Source organism: Carassius auratus, unplaced genomic scaffold (assembly GCF_003368295.1).
Source record: "Carassius auratus strain Wakin unplaced genomic scaffold, ASM336829v1 scaf_tig00014308, whole genome shotgun sequence".
Classification (NCBI taxonomy): Eukaryota; Metazoa; Chordata; class Actinopteri; order Cypriniformes; family Cyprinidae; genus Carassius; species Carassius auratus.
Genome location: NW_020524488.1, coordinates 740,050 through 758,114, shown reverse-complemented (window position 1 = coordinate 758,114; position 18,065 = coordinate 740,050). Strand labels below are relative to the sequence as shown.

Below are 18,065 nucleotides of genomic sequence, written 5' to 3'. Positions count from 1 at the left end.
GGTCTAAGCATTTATCAAATATTCCACTGAAGCATCCTATCGATGATCAAACAAAGACTAAAATTGCCACTTGGTGACAGACCTAATCTCTTTTTGGGCCATAAAAGCTTTTTGCCTTTTATTTTTTTGTCAAAAAGCCCACTCATCCCTGCAACAGGCAGATGCTTAGAGGCAATGGCCAGGGTGAGACCCAGACTGCTGTGGCCCAGAAGACTGAGGTTGCCAAGACAACTGGCCCAGAACCCCTGCTGTTGTCACTCTGACTGTGCCACTCAGTCATTGATTCTCTCCATCTCACCAGCTCTCCAAAAGTACCTTGCATTGTTCTCAACGGCCCTCATTGAGAAGGCGTTGTACATGATAATACACCTGCCAACTCTAGTCTCTACCATTCATTTCACTGCATCATGCATTAGCTACATAATCTCATATTGAAGAAAAAAAAATATCTTAAAAGCTAATACTAGTAACAACACCTGTGTTTTCAGTATTTAATAACGAAAAAATACAAACATAAAGCTGTTGTCATATAGACCAAAGAACATCATCAAATAAGAAATACATTGAAAATGTACAACGTAAATAATAGTCACAGCCTATTACACTCCTCACACAATGTTACGTCCTGAAGTCCTACATCTGGTAAATACAAAGTATCAAAAAAACAGACATTCACAGAGACACATCATTAAATATCTAAACATCTCAATATCTAAGCATCGACTGTGCTCGTTTCAGCCAAAGCCATTCATGAATGCAACATTTGGGCCCCGTCCACACGGAGACGGAGTTTACCCCAATCCGATCTTTTTTTTCCTCATCTCAAGAAATATCCGCGTCCACATGAAACCGCAAAATGATGTAGTATACATGCCAGACCAGTATGTTGCGCTGTAATTCTGCCACAGAGATACACTAAAAACAGAGAAGAAGACTTGGACTATGCTCATAAACCTTGCGCGTGGTACACAAACGAACATGGAACAATACATTTATTAATCAGTGTTAGTTAATAAAAAGACAATCGTTCAGTGTTTGTTCATGTTTTTGTTGCTGTTACATGACGTAGAGCTGTCTGACTAGGGGGGAGACGTGGGCTGATGACGTCATCGTTTCAGAAAATATACGGATTAGCTGTCCAGACAAAAACGCAAAGACGGCGTTTTCAAATTTATCCACTTTGGGACCCGGTTTCAAAAAATAGCGGTTTCACCTTGCGAAAACGCCGGATCAGTGTGGACGAAATGCCGATCCGATAAAAAATGTGTGCATATTCACAGAAACGCATCTCCGTGTGGACGGGGCCTTGGACTTATCTGGAACCGCTCATTTGCATTTTCACATATGTAACGTCACAACCGCCAACAGCCAAACAGTTGCCGCAAGAGATCATTGTGACTTTCTTTAAAGACTATTGTCAATGCACATCAACTTCACTTGAGTCCACGATTCTTAAATGTAAGTAACACCGAATAAGGCTAACTTCATGGAGAACATACAATTGATATCCCCTAACCAACCATATGTTTCAATTTTGGTCGATCATATCTAATGGTACATTGAGACCACTAGCCTCGTATTGGCCTGAGAGTGATGGTTTCTTCCTCAGTCTCTTGGCTTCGTTTTGCAGTTTCTGTCGGATGTAGCCCTTGATCTCTACATCAGTCTTGCCAGGAAAGAAATAGTGAACGGTTCCTGTATGGGAATATTTCCGAAAATTAAGAATAATAGATTCAAATTATTCTACATTTTTACAATATTCAAAATGACAGGAGAGAATCTTACTCAGGATTGCCTCGACCTCTTCGGTAGGCAGAGCAGGCTTTGGCTGGCCTCTTTTATTGTACACAACTCCAGATATGGAGTGGGAAGCCAGGCATTCCCTCTCGTAGAGTCCACGGAGAAGGTCATTGGTCAGTTTTTGGGCAGTGGTGCCTGTGTTACAACTCTCCAAAAGTTCAGGAGTGATAAACTGAGAGAAAAAAAAAAAAACACAATAGCTTGTTAAGAAACAAAGTTCTTATTTTATGTACGTAGGGAGTGGCCGATATGACGATTGTATAACAACTTAATCAAGCTGTTTTTGTTTTGTTTTTTTTTACAATTTTTTTGCAAATTACTCAGCAGTACAGCCAAACTAATTGTTTTGTTTAAAAAATATAACACTACAATGTTACAGAGAAAAAAAAAAGAACGATTGACCACTGAAAAATACAGAAGAGGATTAGGGCCAAGCAATAATAAAAAAATAAAACCATCTCGAGATTAAAGTCATTATATTGCGAGATTAAACTCATTAAATTACGAGAAAAAAAAAGTCGAAATACAATCTTGAGAATAAACTCCTTAAATATCGAGAATAAAGTCATTGTGTTTCGAAATTAAACTCGTTACATTACGAGAAAAAAAGTCGAAATACAATCTTGAGAACAAACTCATTGAATATCGAGAATAAAGTAGTTGTTTCGAGATTAAACTCGTTAAAATTCGAGAAAAAATTCGAAATACAATCTTGAGAATAAAGTCATTAAATATCGAGAATAAAGTCATTGTGTTTCGAGATTAAACTCGTTAAATTTTTTGGGGAAAAAAGTAGAAATACAAACTTTTTTATAATACTATAAACCGCAATATAATGACTATAATCTTGTGATGGTTTAATTTTTTTATTATTGCTTGACCCTAATCCTCTTCCGTAGAAAAACCTTAAGATGAAATGGCAAAAAAAAAAAAAAAAAAAACTGTGCACAAAATTTTTTTATACAACTGTTGTAGGATTAATTTTTTTTAAACACTCAGAAAATGCTGGAAAATTCATAATGACAAATAAATGATTGAAGTATTACATTTTAGGATAGTAGGATAAAACTAGGGCATGACAGAAAATGAACAACCCAATTAGTAGAGCAAATAGTGAGCCAATTACAAATAATGATTATTTATTGTGCAACCTGTGACTGTAAGGTCTAATTAACTTTTATAGACTACCTCTGTGAAGAGCCCATCCCTCAGAGCATTCTGAGTGGCCTTGTGAGGTTTCTGTGGTCCTGGACCCTGATTCAGCCATTGCCCATTCATAATAGCTGGAGGAGAACATACATCTGGAATCACAGCATCCACCTCGGCAGGTGCCTGTACCATGCCTTGAGTCCCGAGAGAGGTACCGTTGTTCCCATTTGACCACATCTTGGTCTTCTCGATTAGTATTTCCAGGTTTCTTCCTAGCTTTCCACATGCTGTATCAGGTAAGTCAAATGAGAAGATTTTATTTATAAAATTCAATAAATCAAAATATCTAACCGAATAAAACACTACTGACCTGTTAGGCACCTAAGTTGTTCCTTCAAGTCATCCATTTCCCTCTGCATGCATAAGACTATGGCAATGAGCTCCTTCTTTGAATAGGACTGTAAAAAATGAGCCTCCTGCCATCAGAAAAAAGCACACAAGCTCAGGCCTAGAATCAAATGTCTCACAAGCAAAGAAGCACATCAGTGTCTCGAATGCTGAACACAACCGACTCGCTTCCTACCTCAGACTCAGAAGCAGGAGGACTGTCAGCATAGAGGTCTGCGGAAGAACAATCCAGCTCATTAACCTGTCATGACAAGAAAGAGTCCTAACATTTCTATTTACTCAGTCGGTTGTCACTGCCAATTACACAACTGTTCATTTCAGCCCTGAAATTTGATTGTGTTTTCTCTCACCATGAACGCTTGGACTGAGGTTTATCTCACTCTTCTTCTCATATGCTGTTACAGACCAGCTGTCATTTTGTGTTGCTTGTCTGACGAATAAAGTATTACTTTGAACTATTTTTGTTGGTGTAAGAAATAGGCTCTCAGTCCGTACAAGTCTATATAAGACTGAAAATAAGATGTGATGCAGAAAACACACCTGTTGTTTGTCAAAAATGATTATTCTCATTATATACATCATATCCCTATATGATGTAATGTTTATGCTCATTGGATGGTTACCCTGCATGCTGTTTTTGTATGTTAAAGTAGTATGTAGTAAATTGGAGATTGGACAATAAACTTTGAGGAAGCTTGACCACAGAACTTTGTGTGGGTGGTAACTCCTCGTTCTTGATTGAAATGACTTCTGAGATTGAAGCACTGAGAAATAAAGGAATAATCTAGCAGTCAGTGAAGAAGAAATATATAAACTAACGGGCCAGTTTTCCTCTGATATGTACGTTAAACTGTTCAAATATGAATGCACCCAAATCACAACCGAGCTGATATTTAGAACATCAGCCACTTTAATATTGCTTACATTGACAAAGTTGATTGTTACATTTTCAAAAACTAATAACGGTAAGCAGCTTCAACTGAAATATCAATGTTTTTACAATACAACTGTGGTGGCCTACCAGCTGTTAACCCTAACCCTTAAAAAATAATATTTTAAATGGTTCAGCTGATCTCCAAGCATGACTAGGTCCCCCAAAGCAGCAAAAGACCAACATGGGAGACTATAAGCCCAGCAAAACATCTTAAGCTAGTTCAAGATGTGCTGTCAGCAAAGGTAATCACTACTGTCATACAAAAGTAAAGCTAATGAGCCCATATTGTGGCGTCCCCACTGATCTATAATAAATATATATATATATATATATATATATATATATATATATATATATATATATATATATATATATATATATATATATATATATATATATATATATATATATATATATATATATATATATATATATATAGATCAGTGGGCGTCCCACACAAAACTGGTGATTTCCATGGGGGTCAGTACCAAAGTGAATTTTTATAAGGGTACAAACAAAATAATTTAAAATAAGAGACTCTTTCAAACTTTCTTAAGTTTCGAGTTACAAAACTTGTGGCCCTCTGGTGAGCTTGTACTTGGGGGGGATTGAGTACAGGGCTTTAGTTGTGTGATCAAATGGTGTATTGTACCATGCTTTACCCTATTGTTCTCCCTTAGCGGCCAGGAATGGCCGCCTGCCCTGCCTCACACCACTGCTGTAGGATAAAAATAATTAAATCTACCGTTACACGGTGCGAAAAGTGCAGCAGTAACCCAAGATCAGTAACAATCATGGGTGATACTGAAGCGTGCGATGCTGCTAAAAACCGATGTGGAACAACTGTGATAATCAAAACAGATAGGTTTGCTGTCCGTCTTCTCAGTCAAAATGCATAAAAAAAAACATCGATTAGACACTGATAATGAGAAAAAAGCCCAAACCTTCATGTCTAACGTTAACTTCTGAAGCCTGGCGGTGGATGAGCTATTTTCTTCTGCTTTTTCTTTGGTGGAAAACATTTTTCTTCGTTTCTGTGCACCGTTCTGTTAGACAATAGGGTTGACATGACACTGATTATTCTTCTGGGATCAAACATATGCCATTAACAGTTGCTAACCAACAATGAGACATTAAAAACTCAAGTCACGTCTCCGTGGATGATCTTACGCTGAAGCAGTCCGCTTTTTGTTCCTCTTCTTCCTCGTCCTCTTCATTTTCGTAGTCAAGAATTCGCTGTGCTTTTGTTTTCCTTCTCATTTCTCTCCCATTATTTTATTTGCGAGCGAGAAAAAAAGGCTCCACTCTGCATAATGCAGTTGCACCGTATTAGACTGAAATAACACTAACGTTACCCTTCTCTCTTTCTGAGATTTAGACGCTGCAGATCTACTACAGATGCTGACAACTAACGTTATGTTCCTTTCGATTATTCTACTTCAGGTCAAATACTCGAGTGAATCCAAGCGGGGACAGCACTTCACCGAGGAATGATAGGGAACACATTTGAGGCTAACGCACCGTAGCGTAACGTGAACGTGGCACGAGCTCGAGTCCCGTCTAGATGCAAATCTAACGGCGGATCTTCACAACAACAGGAAATCCTCTGCAAACCATTTACCATAGTAACACTAGTTTCCGCCAAAATACCCTAGTTACTGCTTTTAAATCTTGATAACTATAGTATATATAACGTCTTTCAAACTGTTTTTTTATTGATTGCACTGGAATCCAATTTATAGTTTTATTGTAGTAACAGTAACTGCAGAAATTATGGTATGTCGGCGGAAACTATGGTTAACGAGGTAAATATTTATAAGGGGCGCTCTTTTAACTCATGTTTCCCGTTCATTAGATACGTTAAATATTGTATATGCGCTCATAAACTACTGTCTTATTTACACGCTTAGAGTATTTAGTCTGACAATTGAGAAAATTAGATTCGTCATGCAGTTTTAAGGAAGGATTCGAGGAGATGTGATTCTTACCCTGTTTGTAGGAAATCCTTTATTATGTTGTATTAATTTCAAGAGCAAAACTATTTTCGTTCCTGAACTTTGTTTTCTTAAATGTGACAATTTCAGGATCAGGTCAATTAAAGCTTTCTGCTTATAGGAAACCTTCCAGTCACACTTGGATGTTTCTTCACATTAGTTTTCAAAGTAAATGTGAATAAATTGATTGATAAGGTGATGGAAGAAACAGTGACACTTTTTAGGTTAAATTTAGTCACACAGTCTCATTTCCAAGTATCACAGAGTTTTATAGCATAAAGACATTCTCTGAAATGAAACTCCTGGTGATTCCAGCTAACCCGTTGCTACATCACAACTTTTCTATACAGCTGGGCTCGTCAACCATAACTCCTTCGAGGACAGCCAGAAACCTAGGAGTTGTGATGGATCATCAGTTAAGCTTCACTGACCACATTGCTACAACGACCCGGTCCTGCAGGTTTGCCTTATACAACATTAGGAAGATTAGACCCTTCCTGTCAGAGCAAGCAACCCAACTTCTTGTCCAAGCTCTTGTTCTCTCCAGACTGGACTATTGTAACACTCTCCTGGCGGGCCTTCCTGCATGTACTGTCAAGCCTCTGCAACAGATCCAGAATGCAGCAGAGAGGGTTGCCTTCAATGAGCAAAAAAAGCTCATGTTACTCCTCTCCTCATCAGGTTACACTGGCTACCAATAGCCGCTCACATCAAATTCAAGGTACTGATGCTGGCCTACAAGACGACCACTGGCACGGCACCAACTTACCTAAACTCACTGCATCGTATGTGCCCTCCAGAAGTTTGCGCTCTGCAAGTGAACGACACCTTGTGGTGCCATCCCAAAGAAATTCAAAATCACTCTCACGGACCTTTTCCTGGACTGTGCCCAGCTGGTGGAATGACCTCCCAATCTCAATTCGTACAGCTGAGTCTTTACTCATTTTCAAGAAACATCTAAAGACTCATCTTTTTCGCCTGCACTTAACCAACTAACACCAGCACTTTTCCTTTTCTTGTCTTTTTCATTTAATAAAAAAATAAAAGATAAAAATATTACCTGGCTATGCGTTCTATACTAGACTGAAACTTGTCATGGCACTTGTATACTGTTGTTGTTCTCTTGTTGACCTGACTGCTTATATTGTTCTCATTTGTACGTTGCTTTGGATAAAAGCGTCTGCTAAATGATTAAATGTAAATGTAAATGTAAATGAAATGTTTTCTAACTGATCCAGTGATAACTAAAAGCTTGACGTCTTGAATGGCAATAGTTTAATATTTACAGCCTACAAATATCATTTCCATTTTCAAGGTTTTTCTTCAGTAATCAACTGTTATGCTTTCATATTTTCTTCAGTAACTCCTGACTCATGTAGCATTTTTATGAACAACAGTTCTTTTTCCCAATCCCTTTCAAGGCTGACTGACGCAAGCATCTGACACAAAGAAATATGTTTGATGTAGTTTTACATTAAACACCTTTAAAGTTCAAAATAGCTGTAATTCAAAATTTATCAAGTAAAAAAGATAATGTTATGAGGAGGGAAGTTACAATCTTGAACCCTGTTACAGAGCACAAGTGACCCCTGGTCTCTGTCAAACACGTTCAATGAGCGCCATCTAGTGTATTTCAACGCATTTTACAGTGAAGTGATATAATTTATTACTATAACTACAATTTACACTGCAACATAAGTCACATTTATCTGTTTGCTATTTTGTGTTCTTCATAATTTCTTTAATTTTTAAAAGTTGATGAGTCTATTTATTAAACGATTTGATGTGACAACTTAATGCAATGTAAGAAGTTACATTTTTTAAATATAGAATCAAGTCGGTGAGGTCAAAAAATGTAAAACTGAACGCCGTCAGCAGAAATGTAGCCTGGACTTTATGTGCCAATGGGAAATTTACTTTGATTAAAAAGTGTGACATTACTTTTTTTGTCATAAAGCATGATCCATTTATTATTCTTGGTATTAGAACATTTCTGCACAGTGTTTTAGTGCTTTCTGTATGGTAGAATATTGCAAATTTGCCGATATTGTATTCCCACGGAGAGCATCAAGAAAGTGAAGAAAAATAAAGGCGGGACAACTAATAGAAGTTAAATAGACAGATACAAGTTTTTATGCTATTAAACAAAAGTTGCATTTACAAGTTTGTATACAACCGCGGATTTTGATGAATGATCTCATCCCGTATGTGCGCTAGAATATTCTACGCATGCGTAGTGGCAGCATGTTTCAGCGCCTCAGTTTCGGCCAAGTTGTCGGCAAGAGGAAATTCTGCAAGTCATGGTGGGCCATTCATAGCGATAGGGGAGTGATAACATATAGAGATCTAAGGGAATAAGTGTGTAGTTAGTTAGAAGTGACTGATGACAGTGGCTGTGTATGCATTTAGAGGCATTCGGAGTCATTTTTCAGTAAACTCCTCCTGAGTAAGTATGAAAACGTACTATTTAGATGCTATGCTAGCGGGCTAAGTTAGCTTTCGAAATTGCGAATATGGCAGTGTGTGTCAGTGCGGCTGTTGCGAATGCACAAGACAGCTTTGCTTGAACTGAAGGAACCGTTTTTAACAGTTGGGTTTAACCAATTGACAAAAACTGGGTATTTAATAAAGTTGTTATTATTAATTCAGTGTCCCCGGTAGAGCCTTGTCAGGGCCCGCCTCCTTATTGGCTGTAGCGCAGAGAAAAATGAGTGACAGGTATCTTAGCCAATCAGAGGCTGTTGCGCCACTTGTTGCTAACGGACTGCTCGGCTATGATAGCGGAAGTGTACGAGGTCAGTACTTCACAGTGCTTGGACAAGTAAATTGTTTTCAGATGGGGTTTGAGTAGGAGGAGATGAATGTAGGCAGTGAATGAGATTAGGCCGAAGCTCAGTCACCGATCTGCAATTTATTGGTGGCGAATATGCGCGATTTCTTTGGGTACTTTTGGTTATTAGAGGGTTACAGGGATGGATGGATCGAGGTGGGTGTGATTGTGAGGTGGGTGTATGTGGTGGGAGGTCATTAATGTTTAATATAACAGTCTCATAGTAATACAAAACTGTCACTATATTGTTATGATTAGGGTCTGTTGCAGACACTTTGATGTTCTTTTATAAATCTGGACGTATTAACGTTATTATTTTGAAAGTCAATTTATGTATTATACTAGGTTATGATGCAAACATTTTGACGTTCTTTAACGGATTAAGCTTTAATTGAAGTTTTGCAATTTACTTGCAAGTGGAAATGTATAATTAAATTGCTAATTATTATATAGTAATGTTTTATATATATATTATATATTTTTTCTTCTCTCTCTATGCAGGCTTGGTGAACTTTGAAAGTGCATGCTTACAAATATATAAGCTGGATATAATTTGGGTGAAAAAAAAAACTTTCTTCAAAGACAACAAAAGAGGATTTATCTTACCTAGTTCTGCTTTATTAGAAGCACATGACTGTGAAAACAAAGCAAGCATCCTTTTTTCTTGTGTCTGCTTTTGATTTTTTTTATCGTACACAAGGCTGAACATTACCTTAAGTGGGTTTGACATTTGTTTGTGTGTAATTTTTAGTTTTTGCTTTTTAGTTCCTTTTTTAGGTTTTTCTTTTTTGTTCCTTTGCAAAGAAATGCTTTACTTGAAAAAGTACTTCACAGAGGGTCTTATTCAGTTCACTATCCTCCTGAGTCTAATTGGGGTACGGCTGGACTTGGACACTTATTTGAACAATCAGCTCCCCCCACTCCATGAGATCATCCTGGGCCCCAGTTCGGCCTACACCCAGACGCAGTTCCACAATCTCCGTAACACCCTGGACGGCTATGGCATCCATCCTAAAAGTGTGGACCTGGACCATTTTTTCGCCACTCGTCGGCTTCTGAACCAGGTGCACTCCCTGGATCATCTGCGTGTGCCCAGCACCGAGCTGAGTGCCTGGCTGGTGCATCGTGACCCTGAGAGTGTGGTTTCGGCAACCAGTCAGTCCGGCCCCAGCATTGCCCTGGACAATGGGGGCAGCCTGGAGGACGTGAACAACTCCGAAGCCTCGGCCATGAGAGGGGCTGGTGGTGCTTCTGAGACCAATTATAGCCTCAGCGGAGAGGACAGCCTGGGAGCCGTGGCCCCTGAGGACAGTCAGGAGCAAGGGGAAAGAGAGAGCAGCGACGACCTCTCCAAAGAGGTACAGTAGCTGTGTGTTTTTAGCTTAGCCTACTGTAATTAGATTGACATTGGTTCATATCTGATTTCCTTAAAGAGAGAACTGTGTTATGCTATTATATCTAGCCATTAGATAAAGCAAATTGCATAGTGACTACTGGCTATTAAGAGTGTTGTATGTGAGCTAATAGTATTCTTACTCTACATTATGAGCCTTACAATAGAGGCTGGAAAGGGTGTGGTCTCATCGATAGAGCTGTGTATCTCTTAAAAAAAACTTGGTAGTTGTGCTAATGTTAATATTTTTATGTTAATAGTAATGTTAATATTACATTTTCAAGCAATGTCACAGCTTGACATGTGGTAGAAATAGTACACTGAATCAAACAGAGATTGTAGTATCTTCAGTAGAGGTCACTAATAGAATATGTAGCTTTTCATATTTTTATAGCGAAGTGGTTCCTTTGTGATTTATTTTTTAATACATGCTTGGCACAATTAGCCAAGTAAGAGCTGAGCAATCCTTATCATGTCCCTCATTAATTAGAATTATCTAATGATGTTCTGTAATCTTAGACCTTTTATGACACTCCCCTTTAACGGATATATTTCTAGGACATTGACCTCATAGACATCCTTTGGAGGCAGGATATTGACCTTGGTGCTGGCCGAGAAGTATTTAACTATAGCAGTCGGCAGAAGGAGAGTGAGACTGATAAACCTAATGAAGAAAACGAAGAGGCAGGTGGAAGAGAGGAAAGCTGGAGAAATGGACTTAATCTCCAAGCAGTGCAGAGCCTAACTCATATTGATGGAGAGACAGGAGAGAGAATACCTACGGAGGTATGTGCTGTAATGTGCTAGGATTATATAGGGAGGTGTGAGGAGCACAGCAAGGTTTCGGTTAATAATGCTTTTAGATTATTCAAAAAAGGTGGTAAGCTGTGGATGTTATGTGATTTTAAGTCCACCTTGGAATTACATGGACATTTCTTGTTGTATTTCCTAGCTTACCAGTCTTGGTGCTCAGACTTCATTATCCCTGCAGGAATGTCTGAGGCTTCTGGAGGCCACCTTTCCATTTGGAGAAGAGCCAGAGGTAGCGACATTGAAATTCATGCTACATTACCAATTAAAACTTGGCTTTTTTTTTTTATTTGATTGTCATTTCATATAGTCTTTTTCTTTCTTTAGTTCCAGACCTCTGGATCCACCTCACAGCTTAGAGCTCCAACTGAGGAGACGCCATCAACATCACAAGGGATCCCCCTACAAGCCCCTCTGTCACAGTCTGATACACCACTAGACCTGGAGCAGCAGTGGCAGGACATAATGTCCATAATGGAACTGCAGGTTTGTGAATTTATTGCATTCAAAGTCAGTGAAGGGAATACACACACCTAATACTCTGCTCAGTGACAGTGGTTATAATAAGTATCAAATTAAATATAATTTTAAAAGGATATTACCATTTTCCTTAAACCTTAAATTAGGGCTGAGCCGTATGGCTTAATAAATTATCACTATAACGTTTTTCATATCAGTTCATCTCTATATCTATCCAGATAAATAATTTTAAATTAAGATTTTTACTCCTAAGTGAAAGTTGTAGAAACCAAACCATTAATTATGGTTTTAAACTCCTCTTTATGGTCAGCGTATGACAAACTCTTCACGTTTTTTTTTTATTCTTTACACTTTTTTTCTTTAACAATATAAATATCTTAATAGAAAAAAAAATGTATTTCTTAGTTTCTGCCTGTTCTAATGAGTGATGATTGTTTCAAATCATGAAAAAGGTTTGTGTTGCCTGACTTTGATGACACTTATCTTCAGTACAGATTGTAGTGCAGGCTGCAATATTAAAGGTACAATTTGTAAGATTTTTGCAGTAAAATATAAACCACTAGGCTGGTGTTATATATTTTGTCCAGCTGTTTACTAACAATATCTCTAATGTTTTCAACTACTTGTAAATCTTGAGAAAAGTCCCATTCTAGACAGTGACACGTTAGTTACCCTTTGTTACCGCCTTTACTGACGTAGACACCACATGACAACAGTGTCATGGACAAATGCGGAAGTAGCTTAGCGACAAACTTCAACTAGAAAGAGATGCCGATCTCGCTTGTGTTTTACTCGACAGGTGAGTTGTTTTGATTTGTATCTTTACAGAAAACGTATGCTATTATAACGATCAACAAGATTAGTATTTCGGAGCGCCAAATGTGGGACGTCGTGTCTCTAGACCCGTGCGAGGACACGTCTGATCCATAGTCTGATCGCGTCTTTGCATTGACTTTGTATGTGATCTACTTGCGCAAATCGTTGAACTCCCGTTAAATCCATGATTTATCTTTCCGAATGATTGATGGCCGTCAGCGATTGGGGAAAAGACAATACATCCCATCATTCCATGCTCCTCTTTAGCGTCATCAAATCACGCGATTGTTATTGTTTTGGTAATGCGCCCTCTCGTGGCAGGTCCTACAACCTGTACCTTTAGTATTATTATATATACTGTGCATCTTTTTTTGTTTTTACCTGGTTACTAGGTATCAGAATGGAAAACAGTAGTCTAAAAAAATTAGGTATGAATGCACAAATGCTATAGCTTAATAAATATATATATATATATATATATATATATATATATATATATATATATATATATATATATATATATATATATATATTGTAATTATCTTCCATTACTCCTTTAATATTTATCTATATTAATAATATAATAATATTTAATATGAAAATTCCACTTTTCTGCCAATACTTATTAATTACTACCAGTTAGTGTTACTGCAGTAAATCCATGCTCGATGGCGATTTGTAGATTGAACTGTATCATTGCGCACAGTGTTTATACTTTTTGTCAGTGCCATTTCATCTGGTTTTAAAGGGTCATTTCCCTTGATTTTTCTGACACGTCAATATACTTGTTGGGGACTGCCCCACTAATGCCGGTTCTTTGATGGTGTTAACCACTTCAGTACTCTGATCAGGGAGTCGGAGTCATCTAATGTCTTTCCACCATTTATTTAGGTGCAAGGTTTCACCATATACACACTTGAATGTATGCATTAAAGGTAGTTTCTGCAATTAACAATACAGTAAATAATTAAATGTCTAACAAATATTAGCATACTGTTCAAATAAAACAGCACATTTCAACATCATGGTGTGCAATATTGACAAAAGTTATATAAATTTGTTTTGGGAAATCTATATATTTTATAGTACAATATAGTTAATATTTTGCTGAGTGTGTATTTGTGCTTGTTTTGGCTTCTCATGGATCAATAAGTATGACACTAAAACCATCAGTAGGTAATTTTTTGCAAATCACTGACATATTAATGTGAATTAGAACAGGGTGATTATTTCTGAATGGAACACATGCCTCGTCTCTCTCTCAGTTTTGTCCCTCATCCTCACAGTCACACATAGTATGGCAGCACTGTTAAGGTTATGTCTTGGGAATGTCTTTAAACTCTAATCAAAGAAATATCATACTTTATTATGTTGTCTTTTATTTAAGAACGACAGAAGTTGTGAAAAAAAACTATGAAACCATGCGGGAGCTTGCACGCAGCTCGTTAATACTGAGCTCTGAGGGAGCAAACAAATCTAAATACTGAGAAAGTCGCCTTTAAAATTATCCAAATGAATTCTTAGCAATGCATATTACTAATCAAAAATTTAGTTTTTAGATGGTAAAGGGCGATTGTGGTTTTACAGAGGAGATGCTTTTTTCTGTCTTTTTTTCCACAAGCTGGAGCCCCCCATCCCCCCTCAATTTGAGTCCTGTTTATAAATTAATATATATCCAAGTCATTGTTTGAGTGATTGAATATATTGGATAATAGTCATGAGGATCACACCATTAAACTTAGTCTAACATTTAGTACCTCTTTTTATAGGACATGGAGGTGAACAGTACTGTGGTAAATGTCACCATGAATAATGACCCCAGTAACAACAATGCCAGCAGCACCGACTCAGCCACAAGTTTTGGACTTCCACGGTCCACTCTCATTAACCAGGATGTCAGTCTCCACCAGGCTTCGCTTCCCAGCTGCAGCCAGGACTTTCCCCCATTGTTCAACCCCGAGTTGGATTCTACCATGGTACAGCGGCCTACCTTAGTCAGGCTTTCTTCTAGCAACTCCTCCAACATCAATTCAACCTTTGGAGCTACTAACTTGACCGGTCTCTTTCTCCCACCACCTCTAAACAGTACAACTAATCTAACCACCACTCCGGTGCTGCCAGATCCATTTTCCAGCCTGCTGGAAGAGTCTATGCTGGATGAAATTAGCCTGCTAGACCTTGCAATGGAAGAGGGTTTCAGCCAAGACCAGGCTTCTCAGCTCGAGGATGAGCTTGATTCAGACTCAGGTCTTTCACTGGACTCCAGCCATAGCCCAGCCTCTCCTAGCAACTCGGAGACATCCTGCTCATCAGCCGCATCATCTTCATCCACCTCTGCTACATTCTCAGAGGAAGGAGCTGTTGGCTACAGCACTGATTCAGAGGCGGCCACAGTAGAAGCAGAGGAAGGAGCCGTTGGGGGCTACCAACCGGAGTATAGCAAGCTGTGCCGCATGAGCTACCAAGATCCCTCTCAGTTCCATGGCATACCACAGTTGGAAAGTGTCAATCACAACCACACCTACAATCTACCACTGGCATCATCCTACTCTGAGCGCTCTCAAATGTCCACATCCTCCAGCAAGAAAGGCAGAGACAAGCAATTGCAGCAGACAAAGCTCCAGCCACCACAAGACTTCATTGACAGGCAGTCTAGCCGTGATGAACGTAGAGCGAGGGCCATGGACATCCCATTCTCCAATGAAAAGATCATTAACCTACCTGTCGAGGAGTTCAATGAGCTTCTGGCCAAGCACCATCTCAATGAGGACCAGCTCTCACTCATTCGTGACATCCGCCGCCGTGGAAAGAACAAAATGGCGGCACAAAACTGCCGTAAACGCAAATTAGACACCATCCTCAAGCTCGAGGAGGGCGTGCAAGACCTGCAACGTGAAAAGGCCCAGCTGCTGAAGGAGAAGATGGAATACTGTAAGTGCATCAGACAGACGAAGCAGAAAGTTCAGAGCCTTTCCCAGGAATTGTTCGCACAGCTGCGGGATGAGGAAGGCAGACCCTACTCGGCCAGCGAGTACTTTCTGCAGTACGGCACCGATGGCGTTCTCCTCATGCCTCGTAACATGACCACAGAACAAAGCAACAAGCCTGACAAGAAGCAGAAGGACAAAAAGAAGTGAGGAACTCCAACTGTTGCCCTTTTATTTTTCGCAAAGGCACTACCATACAAAGTATTTCGAAAGGCAAAGGACGCCTTTTTCTTTGAAACGATTCTAGCGAGGAGAAGAAAATTGCATCATTGATTACTCCTCCTGCATTGGGTTTTCTTTGTTCCTTTTTGGTTCAGAAGTTTTCTCCTGAAAGTGGCATTAAAGCAGACGTGCTGTATGTAGTACTGATTTCTCATTGATGTACAAAAAGATCAGAGCGAACAGGATACTTTCAGAAGCCAACTGAAAGAACTGTCAAGAACGTGAGGTCATGAGGGACACCAACCAAATGTTCTTAATTAAAAGAACTGTTTAGGAATGCTCCCAAAAAAAGTAGTCGATGACAATAATACACCATACTAAGATGACATTGACCATGAGGATGCAAACATTTTTACATATACAGCATTAGCCCATGCTGTGTGTTTGGATTTCAATGGTGGGTGAGGAAGTTCCAGCTGAGAGCTGGTAAAAAAAAAAGAGATTACTGAATGCTAGAAGTGAAGCCAAAAGAAACTACAGGCATGCCAATACTAACCAAAGGTTGTGTTGTGCTCTTGTCTTGTTCCAATAACTCCGTGGACCCAAATTCCTGTTTCACTAAAAAACAAAACAAAAGTTTTAGTCTTATTGGACTGCAAACTCACCTGATAAAATTCCCTGGAGAGTCAATGCCATTTGCCAAGGAACTAGGGACAGCAAAACAAATACCACTAAAGAGTGAGTTTAAATTTAGCTTTGACTTGTTGAGAAGCATTGGAGGTACAGACTGAGGATGGAAACGCGATGCATTATTACTAATAAATCAGCTTCTGTGCCCTTTTCAACACTGTCAGTCAACACTGTAGTTTGCCTATAAGCTTTTTTCCTTTACTGCTGCAGAAAGGGTCTCTCAGGCCTTCCTGACAGCTTTTAATGTAACTCTCTTCCATGTGCATAAACTTTAATAAGTCATCAGACATGGACACCTGAATGGCATCAGTGCAATTTGTTCCTGAATCATGTGATTGAGTCCAGTGTGTCTTGGAATACAGGATTAATTGAAACGAGTCATTTGCTTTTAAAGTTCATAATGTTTAGCCTTTGTTACAGGTCAAAATGCTCTGTTGCTAGTGCAACTTAGTGGCTTTTGTCTGTTGCAGTGGAGGAACTTTAAGAGATGCTTTTGTTACAGTTGTACTGTCATTTGAAAAAGGAATAAAATTCTCACCAAAATATACAAATAGTAGAAGGAATAGGTCATTATTGCATTTAAACTACAACTTTTCATAAGCTGGACCAGTGTCTTAGCTTTGATGTGACGTGAACCTGACTTTTTTTTCTTTTACCCAATACACTACTTTTATTAAAAGTACCTTCATTCAATTGAGTGAAGCCATGAATGGACTCCTGGCAAATTAAAGTGGTTAAGCTTGTGCCAATAACCAACTGGATTGTGCTTTACTGCAGCCTGAGGATACAGCTGACCTTAAACGCTGACATATCGATGAATGAGTAAAAAAAAAAAAAAAAGTAAAACTGGTGTGAATGTCTAATTTACATGTTCATCTTCATCCACTTTTTGTCATTCTCTGTTGTTTTCATCTACACTGTTCATATAGCACCATGACACACAGTCAGTGTCTGTTTTGGTGTGACATGAATAAATATGCAAGACATGATAGTTTTTTTTTGTCTTAGAAATGGAAAAGAGACAATCTTTATGTTACTGGTTACAAATACTTTGTGTCGTTGGCGTAGAGATAATGAAAAAAGACGAGCGATTCATTCACTTAGATGACCCTTGAATCCCTGTTACAATGTCATAACTACTTGCCATTAAGCACTGCTGTTTTTGTTTGTCTTGTTCGGTTTGTAAATTATTTGTGTTCTGTATGTCTCCTGTCCTAATTGCTTGGTTCAGCCAGGCCTTTTTGCACCTTCTTTGAATTTGCCTGTTCAGAGTATTCCTATATGAATTATGTTGAGAGATTTGCTAGCAATCTGGAATTGTTCTTTTATTAATTATAATAAACATTTGTTTCATTTCCTTGATTTTCATTTATATATATATATAATTTACAGCATTAATATATATATAATAAAAAAAGGCAAAATACAATTTTTGTAATACTGCAAAAACTCATATCTATATAAATATGAATTATTTTGTCTTTGTTGCTAGCGAAACACAATTTTTGCTTATATGAGCTTCAGTGTGCTGCTCACTTCTCAATTCTTGGTAAAATGGTATTTGTGGGGCAACACTTTAATTTGTGATTTGTTTTAAATTAACATTGCAATT

General features: G+C 38.4%; 2 protein-coding genes across 7 annotated transcripts; one reads left to right on the top strand and one right to left on the bottom strand.

The window, feature by feature from the left end:
- Positions 1 to 1,097: 1,097 nt before the first annotated feature.
- Positions 1,098 to 5,907, bottom strand: LOC113074331 (uncharacterized). The gene is made up of 7 exons (XM_026247149.1): positions 5,462 to 5,907; positions 5,236 to 5,337; positions 3,533 to 3,598; positions 3,320 to 3,425; positions 2,989 to 3,236; positions 1,786 to 1,972; positions 1,098 to 1,695 (listed from the first exon to the last, which is right to left on the bottom strand). The coding sequence occupies exons 1-7, from the start codon at positions 5,549 to 5,551 to the stop codon at positions 1,529 to 1,531; spliced, it is 966 nt and encodes a 321-aa protein (XP_026102934.1). The 5' UTR covers positions 5,552 to 5,907; the 3' UTR covers positions 1,098 to 1,528.
- Positions 5,908 to 8,532: 2,625 nt separating this feature from the next.
- LOC113074327 (endoplasmic reticulum membrane sensor NFE2L1-like) lies at positions 8,533 to 17,810 on the top strand. 6 transcript variants are annotated; one of them, XM_026247139.1, is made up of 6 exons: positions 8,533 to 8,731; positions 9,617 to 10,473; positions 11,067 to 11,294; positions 11,461 to 11,550; positions 11,646 to 11,804; positions 14,384 to 17,810. In XM_026247139.1, the coding sequence occupies exons 2-6, from the start codon at positions 9,922 to 9,924 to the stop codon at positions 15,749 to 15,751; spliced, it is 2,397 nt and encodes a 798-aa protein (XP_026102924.1). In that variant the 5' UTR covers positions 8,533 to 8,731; positions 9,617 to 9,921; the 3' UTR covers positions 15,752 to 17,810. The 6 variants fall into 6 exon arrangements, with proteins under 6 accessions (XP_026102924.1, XP_026102927.1, XP_026102926.1 ...); XM_026247142.1 differs by having other exon boundaries at positions 8,533 to 9,080; XM_026247141.1 differs by having other exon boundaries at positions 8,533 to 9,271.
- The last annotated feature ends 255 nt before the right edge of the window (positions 17,811 to 18,065 follow it).

What these genes read in the sequence shown, in the direction of transcription:
- LOC113074331 (XM_026247149.1), bottom strand. Translation starts at nt 5,551, where the DNA reads ATGAGAAGGAAAACAAAAGCACAGCGAATTCTTGACTACGAAAATGAA. An exon ending in AAAAAGCGGACTGCTTCAGC is followed by an intron (nt 5,338 to 5,461) that starts GTAAGATCATCC and finishes ATTGTCTAACAG; the next exon opens with AACGGTGCACAGAAACGAAG. An exon ending in GGGATGGGCTCTTCACAGAG is followed by an intron (nt 1,973 to 2,988) that starts GTAGTCTATAAA and finishes TTTTTCTCTCAG; the next exon opens with TTTATCACTCCTGAACTTTT.
- LOC113074327 (XM_026247139.1), top strand. Translation starts at nt 9,922, where the DNA reads ATGCTTTACTTGAAAAAGTACTTCACAGAGGGTCTTATTCAGTTCACT. An exon ending in CATTTGGAGAAGAGCCAGAG is followed by an intron (nt 11,551 to 11,645) that starts GTAGCGACATTG and finishes TTCTTTCTTTAG; the next exon opens with TTCCAGACCTCTGGATCCAC. An exon ending in TGTCCATAATGGAACTGCAG is followed by an intron (nt 11,805 to 14,383) that starts GTTTGTGAATTT and finishes CTCTTTTTATAG; the next exon opens with GACATGGAGGTGAACAGTAC.